This window comes from Monosiga brevicollis, genomic scaffold (genome assembly GCF_000002865.3).
Source record: "Monosiga brevicollis MX1 MONBRscaffold_5 genomic scaffold, whole genome shotgun sequence".
NCBI lineage: Eukaryota > Choanoflagellata > Craspedida > Salpingoecidae > Monosiga > Monosiga brevicollis.
The window spans coordinates 933,411-949,601 of record NW_001865042.1 but is presented as its reverse complement, the minus strand read 5'-3'; the positions used below and the strand labels follow the sequence as shown (position 1 = coordinate 949,601).

General features: G+C 55.5%; 6 protein-coding genes across 6 annotated transcripts; 3 read left to right on the top strand and 3 right to left on the bottom strand.

Annotated features, from left to right (window-relative positions):
- Positions 1–607: 607 nt before the first annotated feature.
- Positions 608–5,746, bottom strand: MONBRDRAFT_36370 (uncharacterized protein; the record flags this gene model as incomplete). Its single annotated transcript, XM_001744097.1, has 10 exons — positions 608–2,634; positions 2,722–3,500; positions 3,660–4,050; positions 4,253–4,392; positions 4,600–4,663; positions 4,737–4,795; positions 4,911–4,965; positions 5,051–5,137; positions 5,465–5,560; positions 5,624–5,746. 10 exons carry the CDS (start codon positions 5,744–5,746, stop codon positions 631–633), a joined length of 3,798 nt encoding a protein of 1,265 aa, XP_001744149.1. The 3' UTR covers positions 608–630.
- A 123-nt stretch (positions 5,747–5,869) lies between these two features.
- On the bottom strand, positions 5,870–6,921 carry MONBRDRAFT_23924 (uncharacterized protein; the record flags this gene model as incomplete). The annotated part of the gene is made up of 3 exons (XM_001744096.1): positions 5,870–6,276; positions 6,405–6,659; positions 6,780–6,921. The coding sequence occupies 3 exons, from the start codon at positions 6,919–6,921 to the stop codon at positions 5,870–5,872; spliced, it is 804 nt and encodes a 267-aa protein (XP_001744148.1).
- Positions 6,922–7,310: 389 nt separating this feature from the next.
- Positions 7,311–9,504, top strand: MONBRDRAFT_15470 (uncharacterized protein; the record flags this gene model as incomplete). The annotated part of the gene is made up of 11 exons (XM_001744283.1): positions 7,311–7,392; positions 7,494–7,642; positions 7,798–7,899; positions 7,998–8,048; positions 8,142–8,240; positions 8,308–8,376; positions 8,492–8,684; positions 8,803–8,847; positions 9,033–9,091; positions 9,194–9,258; positions 9,366–9,504. The coding sequence occupies 11 exons, from the start codon at positions 7,311–7,313 to the stop codon at positions 9,502–9,504; spliced, it is 1,053 nt and encodes a 350-aa protein (XP_001744335.1).
- Positions 9,505–9,985: 481 nt separating this feature from the next.
- Positions 9,986–11,472, bottom strand: MONBRDRAFT_18255 (uncharacterized protein; the record flags this gene model as incomplete). Its single annotated transcript, XM_001744095.1, has 3 exons — positions 10,643–11,472; positions 10,339–10,470; positions 9,986–10,183 (listed from the first exon to the last, which is right to left on the bottom strand). Exons 1-3 carry the CDS (start codon positions 11,390–11,392, stop codon positions 9,986–9,988), a joined length of 1,080 nt encoding a protein of 359 aa, XP_001744147.1. The 5' UTR covers positions 11,393–11,472.
- A 543-nt stretch (positions 11,473–12,015) lies between these two features.
- MONBRDRAFT_36368 (uncharacterized protein) lies at positions 12,016–13,793 on the top strand. Its single transcript, XM_001744282.1, has 6 exons — positions 12,016–12,303; positions 12,383–12,775; positions 12,875–13,015; positions 13,131–13,295; positions 13,382–13,447; positions 13,570–13,793. Exons 1-6 carry the CDS (start codon positions 12,092–12,094, stop codon positions 13,622–13,624), a joined length of 1,032 nt encoding a protein of 343 aa, XP_001744334.1. The 5' UTR covers positions 12,016–12,091; the 3' UTR covers positions 13,625–13,793.
- A 608-nt stretch (positions 13,794–14,401) lies between these two features.
- MONBRDRAFT_31696 (uncharacterized protein) lies at positions 14,402–16,177 on the top strand (the record flags this gene model as incomplete). The annotated part of the gene is made up of 5 exons (XM_001744281.1): positions 14,402–14,867; positions 14,983–15,086; positions 15,206–15,268; positions 15,327–15,722; positions 15,894–16,177. 5 exons carry the CDS (start codon positions 14,402–14,404, stop codon positions 16,038–16,040), a joined length of 1,176 nt encoding a protein of 391 aa, XP_001744333.1. The 3' UTR covers positions 16,041–16,177.
- Between the last annotated feature and the right edge of the window lie 14 nt (positions 16,178–16,191).

The following is a 16,191-nucleotide window of genomic DNA, read 5'->3' as shown; positions in this document are numbered from 1 at the left end:
CTGGACACACACATGTGGGACCTGCACCAAGCAATACCCAGCTGGCTGCTGCCGGTGCCAACCCTCGAACGCCACGACATCGAGACTCAAAAATTGGGATCTGATTCGACGTCTTGTCGGGACATCGCTGAATATTCCTCCCGCAAACAATTCCCGCCACCGTCCGTCCGTCAGCCAGCCAAAAGCCCCAAGCCTCCTCTGTTCTCATGGTATTCTCAAAACATTGCCCCTGCTGAGCTTGAAACATGTGCTGCTCTTCACCTCACTTGTAACGACATGACCGTTGAGAATGCCCTGCCTCAGTGTGATGATCATGACCGCAGCGAACGCCAGCAACGGTCACCCAGACCCTGACAGCCCTCAAATCATGTCAACTCGTTAATTGACATGTGAAACAGCAATGGATCGCCAGATCATGCACAGACGCCAGAGGCAGAGGCGCCAGGCGCTGCGGTAACTTTATTCATTCGAGACGTGACCCATGAGCCGTACAATGATTTGTGAACATGAAAAAAAAAAAAAAAAGTTGAAAAACAACACACCCGATCCTATCGCGATTGCGTTGACTTGTAAGGTGACATGACATCGAACAAAGGCAGGCGTACAAGCAAAGCCAGTGAGATTGACAAGCTAGCTCGCCGGGCCGTCGTGATGGGCCAAGAGCTGGGCAAAACGCCCTCCCGAGCGCGAGCGCAGCTCGCTGGGGGAGCCCGCCTCCAACACGCGACCATCCTCCAACACCAGAATCAGGTCCGAATCCAGAATCGTTGATAGGCGATGGGCCACTGTGAGCACCGTCGCACTTGCAAAGGCACTTCGAATCGTGCCCTGTACCAGCTGGTCGGTCGCCTGATCCACGCTCGCTGTGGCCTCATCGATGCAGACCACCTTGCAACGGCGCAGCAAGGCCCGGCCTAGGCACAGCAACTGGCGCATCCCCACGCTAAAGTTGCGCCCGTTTTCCTCAACCCGAGCCTCGAGCCCCCGTCGCAGGCCTCGCACATACGCCAGCAAGTGACACTGTTCCAATGCCAGCCACAGTGCTGCGTCATCAAACTCACCAAAGGGGTCCAGATTGCTGCGCACTGTGCCCGTGAACAATACCGGGTCTTGTGGGATGGTGGCCACCCGGCGCCGCAACACCCGCAGCGGCACTCCACTGATGTTCACCCCATCCACCAGAACGCGACCAGCCTCAATCTCCGTCATGCGCAGCAAAACCTGAAAGAGTGAGCTCTTACCCGCACCCGTGCGCCCACAGATGCCCACCTTGGCCCCAGCCGGCACCACAAAGCTCACATCGCGCAAACTGAGTGCCAGGTTGGGTGCATATCGTAAACAAACACCTCGGAACTCCAAGCTTCCGGCCTCGGGCCAAGCTGGTGACGGCAGCTGCTTCGATTCCGGCCGCCCATGCGGGACCTTGGTTGTTCCAACTGAGCCAGCACCTGTCACAGCCTGGGGCCCAAGCCTCTCCGCTACTACATCGTCATACTCGGTAACTCGTTCGACGGCAATCATTTCCTTCTCCGTCTCGGTGAACGCAGATACCAGGCCTTGCAGGATGCCGGTAATGCTAAAGCTATACGAGATCCCCAGCCCCACCAGCCCTGCGTCGGCTGTACCAAATTGATGGCGCGCGGCGGCCAAAAAAGCAATGCCGGCCAAAATAGCCAATCCCAGCGTCTGCAAAAGCATTGACAACCAGCATGAAATGGCTGCCTCATTATAAGAGGCAACCTGATAGCTTTCCATGTTGCGCACAGCTACGTCCGTCACCGCAGGCCGCAGCTGTAGCGCTCGAATCGTCGTGCACCCCTTGAGCGACTCCTCAAAGTGTGCATAAATGGGGCTGCGTGACATGGAGTTGAGGCGCTTAATCTCCCGCGACGTTTGTCGATAGTACTTTTGCACCGTGTAATACATACCCGCCAACGGCAGCAACACCAGCAACATGTATGGCTCACTAAAACACATGACCACCAGGGTTCCAACCGCCGAAAACAATTGCGCCAGCAAGATGTTCAGCATAAATGGCAGCGAATCATCCACGCCGTAAACATCACTGCTGAAGCGATTGACCAAGCGACCCAATGGATTCGTGTCAAAGAACCGCACCCGTGCCCCCAGCACGCGGCGCAGCATGCGTGAGTGTAGCACCCGCGCCGCCACGACACCAGCATACGCAAACGCAAATGCTCGCCACAGCGTGAACAGTGTGTTGGCACCAGAAATGCCCCCATAAATGCCTAGATAAAAGGTCATGTCCGTGGCTGCAGTACTCGCGTTTGCAGCTTGACCAGGTAGTGACAGCGAGACGTTGGTCCCTTGGGTGCTGTTGGACGCGGTATGGGCCCGCGAAACCCAGACCGAGAGCCACCAATCAGCCAGGTTGCGTGATGACTGCATAAACAGCATGGCCAGTAACACTGTCACGCCCAAAAAAGTCCCGATCGCCTGCCAGTACTTGCCGTACACGACCAGCGCAACGGTGCCCAGCAGACGTTTTTCCTCCTCAAGCAGCTTGCCTGTGCCCGTCAGCTCCGCTCCCTGGCCCTCATCTGCCGCCGTTGGACTGGTGGCCGACCTGGTATCTGGAAGGTGGGCATCGTCGGCGCTGTTGTCAGCTCCTGACTGCAAGTCGTAGCGCAGCTCGCCTGCTGTCATGATGGTGTGCCGCGCCGTCTGCAGATCGATAGGGCGCAAGCAACCATTGGCCACCACAAAGAGACGGTCGGCTGCTGCCATGGCAGCCTCGCTGTGCGTGCACAACACGCAGCCATGCTCTCGAAGGCGTCCCAAGATGCAGCGCTCCAGCACCTCACTTGCCACAGCGGGATCCAGTGCCGCCAAGGGGTCATCAAGCAGGTACAATGAGCGTCGCTGGTAGGCTGCACGAGCAAGGCCCACTCGAGCCTTTTGTCCGCCACTCAAGCTGTGACCCTCGCTGCCCACCTCAGTCAAGTCACCGCGCGGCATCTGCTCAAAGTCCTTGAGCAAACAGCAAGCCTGTACCACCTGGGCGTAACGTTCGGGCTCGTATTCCTGCAGGCACAGAATGTTGTCTCGCAACGTGCCATGACTGATCCAAGCCTGCTGACTGGCGTACGCGAGACCTGTGTCCAACAGCGCAAGCGTGTACTCACGCTCACCCTGTGTACAGGGCATCTCGCGCATCAGAGCATGGAGTAAGGCTGTTTTGCCGCCGCCTGTAGCCCCAGTGATGACCACTAGCTCCCCTGGCTGCACCTCGAACAATGGCACGCGCAGCGCGTATGCATCGTGAGGGGCCCACTTGAAGGTGGCATTGGTCAAACGCAGATGAGGTCGAGGTGGACGGGACCCTTGGCCAGGCTCGGCAGGAGCCAGCACGCCCAGCCCCGTCCGAGTGTCATGGGCTGACTCGACGAGCGGCAGGCGCACAAAAAGCTCGACGCGCTTGAGTGAGACGTATGCTTCCATGAGCCCATTTAGGACCCAAGGAAAGGCATTGAGCGGACCTGGATCATGGTGGGAAATGCATATGAGAAAAGACCGTCCATGTGCCAAGCCAACAACTCCCTCTCATCACCATACAAACACACACACACACACACACACACACACACACACACACACACACACACACAAGTTGTGCAAAGGACAAGTCTCAAGCTTACCAATCAGAATGTTGAACAATGACAAGCTCGTGAAGACCTTGGCCGCGGTCAGCTCATGACCCAAGAGCACATAGGTGGTAAAAGTCAGAATGGAAATCAAAATCGGAGTGGTGGCCCAGAGATAGACGCAAACGGCATCAAGGTACTTTCGACCCTTCAATGCTTTGAGCTCGAGGGCGCGGACAGCATCGATGCGAGCAATAAAAGAGTCTTCCCAAGCAAAAGCCTTGACCACGCGAATCCCAGCCAAAATCTCATTCATCAAGGCCACGCGTGCATCCTTGTGCGTCATCATTTCCTTGCTTAACACACCCACGCGATCCATGATGTACTTGTTGAATGGAATCATCAAAATGGCAAACGCCAAGCCTGCGACAAAGGCTAGGCCCACCTGTAACGAGGGTTGTTCCCAAAGTCAAACAAAGAGGCAGCAAGTCATGTTCAAGATACGAGGATCGTCGAAAGAGGCCGTCGACCATGGGAAACCCACGACAGCGCCCGTTCGCCCTCAACACTGACACACCCACTTCCTTCTCGCTTCGCTTGACTCCTTTTGCATGGCACATGGATTCCCAAGGCTGTCAACGACATACCTGTCGATAAAGAAGGTAAAGAGCGAGGGCAATTTGACACGGCAGGCTCCAGAAAGCGTGAAAGCTGTTGCAAAAATTGATGATGCGGTCACAATCTGTGGACATTAGGTTCATGACGGCACCGGTGGTGCCGAATTCCTCTTGGACCTCCCCATCCTGCTTTGCTGTCGAAGTCGCCGGGGCCTGTGACCTGTCGCCCCTGTCACTGCGGGAGTTGGCCACTGGTTCAGCCATCTCTTCGGCGCCGTTGGCTACACGCTGTTTGGCCGTGGGCTCTTCCTCTTCATCCGTCCTCTCTTCACTCTTGTCATCCTCGTCCTCGTCATCTGGACTGGCGATGCGCGTACTTAGGGCCTTGCCAAACACGGAGGACATGACGGCTGCACCGACTGCCACTTGAACTTTGGATACCTACAGACGCCTCGGCATGTCGTGACATCCAGCAAGACCACAAGCCGGCCGCGGCGCGACCAGTGATACGCACCCGCAGATTGTAATGCACATCGCACAGCGCGCCGACGCCAAAAGCCACACACATGATGCCTGCAAGACCGAGAATCAAGTCAGAACAAACAGCAGCACAGCTTGAGTGTGAGGTAGACGCAGCAGTCCGATGCCCGCAACATTCGCAAATTGGCCAATGGGAAAAGTGCCGTACCTGCATAGAGGAAGGCTTTATGCGTGTCTCCCGTTGGACTCTCAATCAAATCCAACTGTCGAGGAGGGCCGATTCAAGGTCGCTCTCATGAGAAGGCTTTGCTGTCAAACGCGACCAGGGTGCAACCTGGAGATACTTACAAAATCATGCAAGACGATGGGGCCCACAAACTTGGACATGTCCGCCAGGAAACGCAAAATTCCCAGTGGATAAAATCGCCACCCATACTCCCTGCACACATGACCGCCAAAAGGTAAGATGCCAATGGCAAGAGCCGCCCACGAGAGTGCTTCACCCAGAGAGCCATGACAAAGGCGGCTTCGCGTGTCGGGTTACAACTGGCGTCAAGATATACGCCGGCATACTTTCACCAGTGCTGCACGAACCGGTTGAAAGCTGCCAACAAAGGATGGCCTGAGCTGCTCAAGGAAGGTAGCTGCATGGTCGGTACGAAACAAATGCAGTTCCGAGAAACATCAGAAATCAACCCCACAGGTTTTTCGGAGAAAGTCGACCGGGATTCGTTATCAGCGACAAAGAATTGCATCGCGTACAGTGTTCCGAAGGCGTGCGCTAAATTGGGCGCAGAGCTGGGCCGTATTGAGGGTTCCGGGCAGACGAAACAGGTCCAGCCACTCGAGCTGACGGCACTGCACGAGAAGATTGTCGTTATAATCAAGTGTGAGGTCTTGTAGCTGTGTGGTCAAGTTGACCGTCTGAAACGATGTTGAACGAACAAGCACCCTCGTGAAAAACATACCACGTAGCCATACACCATGAGTGGTGTGACCCATGTGAAGAAGAGCTTGGATAATATTGCTGCAAACGCGGTGCATTCACGAGCCCATGATGAGGGGCAAGGTGAGTGCGGCTTTGGCGCGGGGACATGCAAGCGCAAGGGAAGAAGCAAATCCCACGCAAGCGAGGTACTCGCTGTTTCTGCTATCTTCTCTTTGATGCTACCGCACCCCCTCCTGACAAGCCTTACAGCTTTGTGATTCGGCACTTCGGCCTTGATGGCGACAGGACGGATAGTCTCGCAAGCGCCGAAGCGCCTCTTGGGCGTCGCGGGCTGGCAGGAGGGCCGCACGTTCATCGTCATTGTTGAGTTCCGCATCATGGGGATCTTCATTGAGGCTCAACCCTTGCGTACTGGCAGGTCCGTGACTGCCTTCGTCGGTTGCCTGGACAGAGCGAGTGTCTGCAGTAAACTGGAAGAGACGCAATGGTGCCAGCCATCTTCCAGCCATGGCCACAAGAAACAGGACGCTGACACCACCAGCATAGGTCATCTTCAAGAGTTGCTCGTAATAGCTGAAGACATCGGGCTGTTGGAGCACCTGGTAGAAAACCATGGCCGCATGACCTACCACGGAACAGCGTGTGCAGTGGTCAGGAAGTCAAGAGATGCTCGCAAGAGGAAGGGAGCAGGGGAACAATTTTGGAGCCCAAGAAGTTGAGGAAGGTGTGGCGAAATTCCGAGAAAGAGCGTACATGTAGCCAGCATGTTGATGATGCGCAGCAGGGCAGGAAGGCGGTCAACCCGAGCGCTGCCACGCGTGAGGAGACACTCGGGCCAGTTGGAAAGCACATAGATATGCAAGAGCCATGCTGCCGGGCAGCAGGCCGCAAAGGCAACATGCCAGGCCTCGGCCTGATTCAAGACAACAGCTGCCACAAGCGGGCTGAACCCAGCAGTAAAGGCGGCCAGCAGCTCGAGCAGGTACAGGGCCGTGCTCTCCCAAATTGCTGCGTTGGACGAAGTTAGAGGAGGGACATGAGAAAGCCATGGCCCAAGTCTACAGGCAGCCCTGGCGGCAACGTTGGTCATGGCTGTTCCACAAAGAGGACGGATGGGGCCAGACATACCACTTCGGAGCACGCCGGGAGCCAGCTGAGCGTGGCGACGCCGGGCCTGGGCCTCGTGACCATAGTATAGGGCAAGCACAATCGCGAGGGCATACACGCCCACACCAGCTTGCTCAACCAAGCTCTCTGAAGGCGACCACATCCTTCCCTACCCCCGCCCCCGCAGGGACCACACGCCGTCCCCTCCGCACCGTCCCACCACCAGCCGTTGCCGCTCAGACACACACTCCGCAGCCAGCACCGCCCGTCGTTCAAATAAATGTCTGACAATCAACGCTCGCTTCTTGCAGCGGAAAACGTCTGACAAATGCGCTTGTGATAATTTGACTGCGGTGGCGTAACACAACGCTGCAACTTGTAACTTGCAACGTGACACACACACACACTCTCTCTCTCTCTCTCTCTCGCTTTTTATTTTTTTATTTTTTCTTTCGAGCACGACGTCAAACATCTGGCAGCGCACTCAGCAGAATGGCAGCTGTACCTCCTCAAGACGGGCCAAAGACAGTGTCTTTGAGCCAAGACGCTAGCATGGCTGATGCTACCCAGCTTTCCCAAGCTGCTGTGCTCCTGCGTAGCGCCCCCATGCCTGAGGATGCCGTCAAAGTCAAAGGTGAGACCCTCTTTTGCTGCACGTGAGACCCTGTCACGGTGAGACGAACACACTCAGGTTGGCGAATCTAATCGTGGGCGCCGGACGTTGGGGCTCCATAGGCTATGATTTTAACCAGGGCATTGACCACGATGCTCTGCTGGAGTCGTTTGCGCGAACCGGCTTTCAAGCCACCAGCTTTGGTCAAGCCGTCGACGAAATCAACCGCATGGTAGGCAGGCAGGCAGGCGTGTCTGGCATCCAACCGTCTGTTCACGCTGGCAAGCGCACCCCTGCGCATGCACCTGGCTGTCTTCCAAACTGCCTCACCAACTTGGCTGCACTCCTATGGTCGTCCAGCTTGATTGGTCGCTGGCCGATATTCCCGTGACCGAAGAAGACGATGACGATTTGAAGACAGAGGAGGCTCGTCGAAAGGTTCGCACGACCATCTTTCTTGGCTACACCTCGAATATGATCTCCTCTGGCGTTCGCGAGACCATCCGATTTCTTGTGCAGCACAAACTGGTACGTCGCCTGCCCCCGTGACCTTTTACTTTCCTGCTCGCAGTGAACCCATCAAGATGATATCCGCCACATTTGATACGCACGCTATCTGCGCATAGGTGGACGCCGTGGTCACCACAGCTGGTGGCGTTGAAGAGGACTTTATCAAGGTAGTCTAATTCACTCCAGTCTTTCCTCAATTACACCGCTGCTCGACCTGACCCCGCGCGACAGAGTCTCTCACCCACCCTCCTCTTTCGCAGTGCATGGCTGATACGTACGTGGGTGACTTCCACCTCTCCGGTACGGCCCTTCGCAAGCAAGGCATCAATCGCATCGGCAATTTGCTCGTCCCCAACGACGTATGTGATGTGACCTTGCTCTTTGGAGAGGCGCTTCAAAACTTGTGCTCAGACAACGAAACTGTAGAATTATGTCAAGTTTGAGCAGTGGATGATGCCCATTTTGGACCAGATGCTACATGAACAACAGAACGAGGTAGGCCCATCCGCCCTCTAGACTCACCCCCCCCTCTTTATTCCCCGCACCTGGCATTTCTACGATGCTAAATAACTGCACCGCTCCTCACACTGCCGTGTGTTCGGGACGCCAGGGCGTGGTCTGGTCACCCTCAACCATGATTCGACGCTTCGGCAAAGAAATTGACAATGAAGAGTCTGTCTACTACTGGGCCTACAAGAATGACATCCCCGTCTTCTGCCCAGCCATCACCGATGGTAGCATTGGTGACATGATTTACTTTCACAGCGTACAAAACCCGGGCTTGATTGTCGATCTGGTCGCCGGTAAGGCGCCTTGCTTGACCCGGTCTTCTGTCCGCGATTCCGCGCTTGTTTAAAAAAAAAAAAAAGCAAATGATTGTCATCAGCTCAAAGCCATTCTCGTAAACTTCTTTGCTGATAGATATCCGTGCCATCAACTACAAGGCTGAGTTTTCCAAGCACACAGGTATAAAAGTGAACCTGCGCGCGCTCGTCCCGGCCACGAGATGGTCCTGTTCGAGCTTTGGCTTTTTGTTCTCCTCGTTGAGTTTCTACCCGCTTGGCCGCATATACGGGACTGGCTCTTGCTCCGGCTGTTGAAGTGGTGGTATGGATCCTCAATCCGAGCAATACACGGTCTCGACTCAATAGGCATGGTCATTCTTGGCGGAGGCCTGGTGAAGCATCACATTTGCAATGCAAACTTGATGGTACGTGCACATGCTTGGACGCCATGGTCCCACCTAGACTGGCACACCGGATCGCTGGGCCTGCGGTTGTGTCGGCTTATTAATTGGACCCACGCACGACAGCGCAATGGTGCAGATCATGCTGTTTTTATCAACACAGCACAAGAGTTTGATGGCAGTGATGCTGGGTACGAAACTATGGTTGATGGAAGAAAGGCAACCATGCCAACTTTTGCAGGGTGGGTGCCCCGTTGGTTCTGGATGACTCATCAGCATGCCATTTTCTGCCAAACAGAGCACGACCAGACGAAGCCATTTCGTGGGGCAAGATTCGGCTTGATGCCAAACCCGTCAAAATTTATGGGGAGGCAAGCATGATTTTTCCGCTCCTTGTGGCGCAGACCTTTGCGCGTCGCGTCCATCCCAAGAAGTAACTACGACGCTGTCTTTATGCGAGCATTTTCGTCTCACACGTGCAAACATTGTTGGGCGCTGTTGTGTGAATTGATGGAGCCGATTTTCCTTCAACCTTTTTCCAGCTCCGACCTTTCTCCAAGTCTTCCGAAATCGCGCGAGACCACTGCCAAATCACGCAATTGCGGTCTCTATTTCTATCGTAATCTTGTAGGTTGAGAGGTTGTAGCAAGGAGAACAGGTAGCACTCAAAAGCACACGGGGAAAAGACATAAACAGGAGAACCGGTACACTCGCAGGCAATCGGCGCCCTCAAGCAGCAGCAGCCCGCACCAGGGGTGACCGGGCATCAATCACAAAACAATGGACACTGAAGAAGGAGAGGGGACAAAGGAGCGCCGGCACGAAGGCGGTCAAAAAACACGTTGGTCGTTGAGCAACCCATGGCACATCAAAGCGCGCTGCAGAACCACACGATGGCATGCAGTGACTCAGAGCAGATTATGCGCGTTGAAGGGAAAATTGCATCACGGCCGAATCCTCTGAAAAGCGCACGACGAGCTCGAGCTTGTCCCCCTTCTTGACGTGAAAAGGCTGTGGGCCCGTCTCGGTGGCCTCCTCGACCAGCTGAATGGCTTGGCCCCACTGCATGTCCCGGGCAAAGTTACCTTCCGTCGCAGACGGCTCCGTAGACATGACCTGTTTGATATACGCGATCGCGACAAAGAATCAAGAGCAAGGGATAGAGGGAGGGATAAGGTGAGCAGTTTTTACTGAGAGAAAAGGAACACCGGTGAGAAGGGGGGAGGGAGGAAGAAAAGTTAAAAGAAGAGGCCGAGGCAAAGGAAACATACACTCGTTTTCTCCCGCGAGTCGTAGGCCTCCCAATAAGTCAGAACGGCGTCCACACGGCCATCACATTCCGCCGTCAATTCAACGGTCATTTCCAAGGGCAGCGCCCCCTCCCCGTCGGTATGAAAGTCCACCTGTCATGCAAAACACCACACGGGCAACGTGGTTAGAGGATACTTGACGCGTACCAGGGCAGCTGTACGCCTCAGAGAGCAAGTGAAAGGGTAGAAGAGGCAAAGCTTCTGAGGCGGCTGCTGAGGCGGCTTCTGAGGCGGGGAATGAGACTGATGGTCGAAATCAACGTACATCAGCCACGGTCGCTTTGGACACGATCATCTTGTGTTTGGTGGAGCTAAAGCGGAAGCCATACTGTTTGGTGAAAACCAGGCTGACTGTATCTTGCAGGACGTTAAACGCGCGCAGATCAAGATCACCCCAGGATTGAACCGAGGTGATGCTCTTAATGTCCTCCGATTCGACCAGGGAGATGAGTTGACGACCGCCAGCGGGAATGATGCGGGCATCGGGCTTGAGCAAGCGCTCACGGGCATCCGAGATGTACTGGAGAGCACTCTCGCCCAACAAGAGCGTGCCCAAGATTTCAGACACAAGGGCATCCGCACGCTGACCACCAAGATGCTCAACGGTCACCTCGGTTGAGAGGGCATTGATGACGGTAATTCGATCGGCCAGGCCATTGACGGAGATGATGTGCTGCGCGAGTTGGGCCATGTGACGGTTGGCTTCGATGGCATAAACGTGCCGTGCACCGGCCTTGGCAGCCAACATGGCCAAGAGGCCAGAGCCGGTGCCAATCTCAAGCACAATATCCGAGGGCTGAATTTGCTCGGCCAGAGCGCGGCGGTAAAATTCGTTGCGTTCGTGGTCGTTGAGCATGGCATAGTGAAAATCGTTGACGGCTTCGACCAAGCTCGCGCTCTTGTCCGCGAGGCGTTCCGGCAACTCAAAGTGCTCTTCCAAGTCACGGCCAAAAAGCTCGGCCTGGTTGGCGTCGCAGTCCGCACCAGGCGGGAACCATTTGGGCTGAGCGGCCATCGTGCGATGACTCACACAAGACAGACAAAAGCGCGTGCAGGGCCACGAGCCAGCAGAGCTTTCGTTGCCAATACAGGGATCGACCCTCACACCTAATACACCAATGGCAGCAATGATGAGAAGGGTCAGCCCAACCCAAAACGAAGAGCAGATCAAGCATCACAACGCGCACGCTCAACCCTCCCACGCGGTCAACGCGCTCCCCGTTCACACGGAAGTCACCCCCACAAAGAAGACTGGCATCAATAATCCGCAACCACACCACCCAACAGACAGTTGTGCACCAGCACCCGCACGTCCATCAGGACCCATACCAACGACCCCCAGAACCCGCCACGGAGGAGATGGCGCACCCGAGCGCGCACCCGAGCGCGCCCCCCAGAGAACAAGAGAAGGCGCAAAACGTACCCAGACAAGCAGCAAAAGGAAATACCAAAAGACTGTGTGTGTGTGTGTGTGTGTGTGTGTGTGTGTGACTGTAAGCGCATTGCGAATAGCTTCCAACACGTGTCTTTGCGCTCTCTCTCTCTCTCTCTCTCTCTCTCTCTCTCTCTCACTCTCACTCGCTCTCATGTGGTTGAGGATGCCACGATTGTCTGACAATTGGCGATAAGAAGTGCTGACAAAAAGGTGGTGAAGCAGCACCAGCACCGCGAGAAGGCGGGAAAGGCAGTGCAGCGGCACGGTGGCGGTAAGGTCATGCGATTGGGAGCATGGCGCGGCCAGGGGTGGGCCGAGTTGTTGGCGCAGGGGCGGCGGCAGCTGCGAGGGGCTGGTGTTCCTGAGGTCGAGGTTGATTTGCGTATCATGCGCGAACATTGCCTGCAATGCGAGGCATCTTCCGTGGCCAGTACCCCCACCCGGCACCAGCGCATTGTCTGGCGTCGTCTGCTCCATCGGCGCGCGCAAAGGTGGGATGGTTTCTGGCTCTGTTATCTTGCTTAGACCCTCTCGCCAGATCCTCACGTGGCCTTTTGTCTGTGTTCACAGATATCCCCTTCAATATACAATCGGCCGCTGGCCCTTCCACGCCTGCGAGGTCGATTTGCTGGTTCGGCCCCCGGTGCTGATCCCACGCCCCGAAACAGAGGTGTGCCTTTACAATTGCGCATTTTCGCCGGATCAGCTGCATTTGCTACCACGCGCTGCCGCCAACCAAAAAAAGGGATCTGCGGCTGCATGCGTTGACTCATCACCTCCTCGACAGTGGCTGGTAGACCTCGCTCTGGCGTCCCTTGAGTCCAACACACGCCACATTGTTGATGTGGGTGCAGGCACGGGGGCCATTGGCTTGGCCCTGCTCTCAACTCGCCCAGGTGTTGAAGTCACCGCCGTAGAACCCCACCCTACCGCGCAAGCACTCATCCGCCGCAATGCTCAACGGTAACACCCTACGAATTCGCTGCCCACGCCCCGATTTCGAGTCTCATTTACCCAAGCCTGCTACCTCTGGTAATGATGCCACTGTGCTTTTTTCATCAGATTGGGACTAGCAGATCGCCTCCACGTTCTTTGCGGCAGGCTACAAGATGTAGCCTTGGCTTGGGATCAAGCGGACTTGATCGTTGCCAACCTTCCATATGTACCAACCACACGAAGCTCAACAGCTGCCGAGGAGATCAGGCATGTCAGCGCCGCACAAACAGATACCTCTTTGATCGCAAACATGAATGACAAGCGCTACCCTTGTCTTCTTCTTCTTCTTCTTTCATCCTCCTCCTCTTCTTCCTTTTTGTAGACACGAAGATGAAGGGGCCATTTATGCTGGCGAGGATGGCCTGGCTCAGATTGGGCCCCTCTTGCACCACATCAATGCTTCACTTGCACAGACAACCACCAAGCCTCATCGTTTGACCACAGTCCTGCTGGAAACGGACATTGCCCATGAGCAACTGCTACCACGGTCCGCTGCACTCGCCCAGACAAGCGCTTGACAGGCCAGCTAGGCACACGTTGTTGCCACTCACATTGCCATCCGCTGGAGACTAGGTGGATGGCGCAACACCAGCTGAGTTGGCTGGTCCATGACGCCGTGCTCCCTGATCAATATGGCCGGTACGCATCACGTCTGTGTGAACATGGGTGGTAGAAAAGGCTACAAGAACGGGGGCGAGAGGGAAAGTTCCACGCTTGAAACCAGCTCATAACGAAAAAAAAAAACTTTCAATTTCATGTAGACCACGCTTCCATCGCCTTCGCGTGCGCACTGTGGCCTCGCCTCACACTCAATAGAGACGTTTTGATAGAAAAATGACAGCACATACAGGGCAAGCGGCATGCGACCAGACAATGCTATCCGGCCCTAGGCACAAACAGTTGCTGCACGATCATGACCACCCTCCTTTTTGTTTCGTTTTTTCAGTTAGCGCGTGTCCTGCGCAAGAACAATCAATCTGTTGCCAATCGATGGTGCTATCACAGCTCCTCCAGCAGTGTGAAGAGGGCAAAGGCCAAGGGAGCACAGAGGGCTGTAACCAAGGCCCAGACGGACATTTCCAAAGCAGAGGCGCGCCGCGCCATCAAGCGGCGATTCATGCCACTGTACACGCATTTGTCAAAGCAGAGGATGTAGCACCAGAGTAAGAGGAAGGCATCATCCGTGCCAAAGGCTTGACGCACGCTGGTGAGGGAGAGCCCGAGATCAGTGAAAATGCTAAGCCACCAGGCTAGACGCGGCAGTACGAGAGCAGTAAATGCCAAGCCCCACGGCACAGGCAAAAGGCGGTGCGTCCATATGCGCTGCGTTGCGCGAGCTTTTGGGAAGAACACCGCCGCCAGCCAAACGGGTCCCGCGGCCAGTGCCGTTATCCAAAAAATTGTGCTTGCCGTTGCGGCAGTCAGTAGCGCTGTCATGCCAGCGATGAGCGGCACTTGTCAAGATACACGGCAGCCCAAGTCGACGCGCTTCAAATGATGCTTCAACCGACCCGACTGCCTGCCTGCCAACCCCTATAAATTGTTGCGGCTGCTGCCCTTGGCTGTTGCTGTTGCTGTTGCTGTTGCCAGCAAATGGATCCAAGGCGCTTAATTTTAACTCTCTCTCTCTCTCGCTCTCTCTCTCTCTCAAACTCTTTCTCTCTCTCTCTCTCTCTCTCTACTCTCTCTCTTCTCTCTCTCTCTCTCTCTCTCTCTCTCTCTCTCTCTCTCTCTCTCTCTCTCTCTCTCTCTCTCTCTCTCTCTCTCTCTCTCTCTCTCTCTCTCTCTCTCTCTCTCTCTCTCTCTCTCTCTCTCTCTCTCAACTCTCTCTCTCTCTCTCTCTCTCTCTCTCTTCCCATTGTCAACTGTTCCATTCGGATCTCTTCTTTGATTGAAACCGACGCGCCCGCCCTTCGCACGGGACGCATTCTCTTCGCTGCGCAGCGCCATCAGCGCCTTAGCACCGTGCCCATGGCAGGGCTTGGGTGTTGCTGGCCAGGCGGTTCGCTTGCGATTGTGATGATTGTCCTGGTTGCAACCGCGGCCGCCCAAGATTTTGGTAAGTCCAGCTGGACGACGCTTTTTGGGTTGGGAATGAAGGTGCCCTCGTCTCCTTCTCACCAGAGCGGCACCGTTGCCGTTGCCGTTGCCGTCGCCGCCCGGTTGCTTCCCAGTTCGCATCGGCTGTGAAGGCAGCTTCACCCTGACCAATGATCAGACATCAGCGCTGCTCCCTCAACTCCAACGTGGCATTCGTGATGCCTCAGGTGCCGCCGCGGTATGTCGACTCACTTGCCTACCCGTTATGTGCCCGACGCCGAACAATGTGCGCGTCACCGCTGACTGCATGGGCTTGATCCGGCAAACCGTTGACGTACACCCCTACCATTCGCACAGTCGCGCATTCCTGTGCCCACCATCCACATTGGCGAACTTGCCTTGACCATCTTCTTCGAAGACGTACGCACCCTGCTTCTTCACCCTTTGTCTGCCCTGCTGAAACCCCCTGCCCAGCCAGTCGCCCCTGTTGGAATGCTCGCACTCATGCATCGACACGCCTCAGTTGGACGACGACACACGCTCGCGCATCAAATCTGCTGTCGAAGACGGCTTAGGCTGCATCGGAACCAATCTCCCCAGCAGTATTGTCAACGGGGAGAGCCATAATGACAGCGAAAGCACGTTTGTCGTGCTCTTGATTAACCACAAGTCCTACGCTGAAGTCGATTCTGACGGCGGGTCCAATGCCTGGGTGCCCGAAGTGATACCAGAAGAGATTTTGTCCTCCTTGGGCACCAAAGACACTTCCACCACATATGCCGTCAACGAAATTGTCAACGCCTCACTCGTGCTGTACTTTGTCACCGCCTTTATCGGGATCGCCGTCGTACTCGGCTGGAGATTCAAGTCATATGTGCGTGCCCCCAGACCATTGTCCGCCTTGATGCACTTCGTTTTTGTTTTGTTTTGTTTTTGTGCCGCCCCCCTTCTGCCACCTTGGGTTGCTGCCACCCCCTTTGCGCTGCCCGCCTCTTTGCTCTTTTCTTCTGACACGATGGCCATGTTTTGCCATTTGTGACCATAGTGGATTCGCCTTCATCAGCGTCGTCTCCGCAAGAAAACAACAGTCAACGATGTCGAGTCACGAACCACTTTCCACATGGCGAACCCCCTCCGCTCGGCTAGCTTTGCTGCTGCCTCCACACGGCCTGAGGCCGTCACCGCTTTGTAAAATGATATGCTGATGATGCCACGCATCATTAGCATTGTGCTGTATCGAGGGGCTGTGTGCCTTGTGGATTGGCCCATGAGCCCCGCTTGTTGTTGTCTTTGCCTCTCATGAATAGTCAAAATTGATAGAACAACCATAATGCCACCACGCC

Excerpts from the sequence above, each read along its gene's own strand:
- MONBRDRAFT_36368 (XM_001744282.1), top strand. The coding sequence starts at position 12,092 with ATGCGATTGGGAGCATGGCGCGGCCAGGGGTGGGCCGAGTTGTTGGCG. Across the intron at positions 12,304-12,382 it reads CTCCATCGGCGCGCGCAAAG|ATATCCCCTTCAATATACAA; the intron begins GTGGGATGGTTT and ends CTGTGTTCACAG. Across the intron at positions 13,016-13,130 it reads ACAGCTGCCGAGGAGATCAG|ACACGAAGATGAAGGGGCCA; the intron begins GCATGTCAGCGC and ends TCCTTTTTGTAG.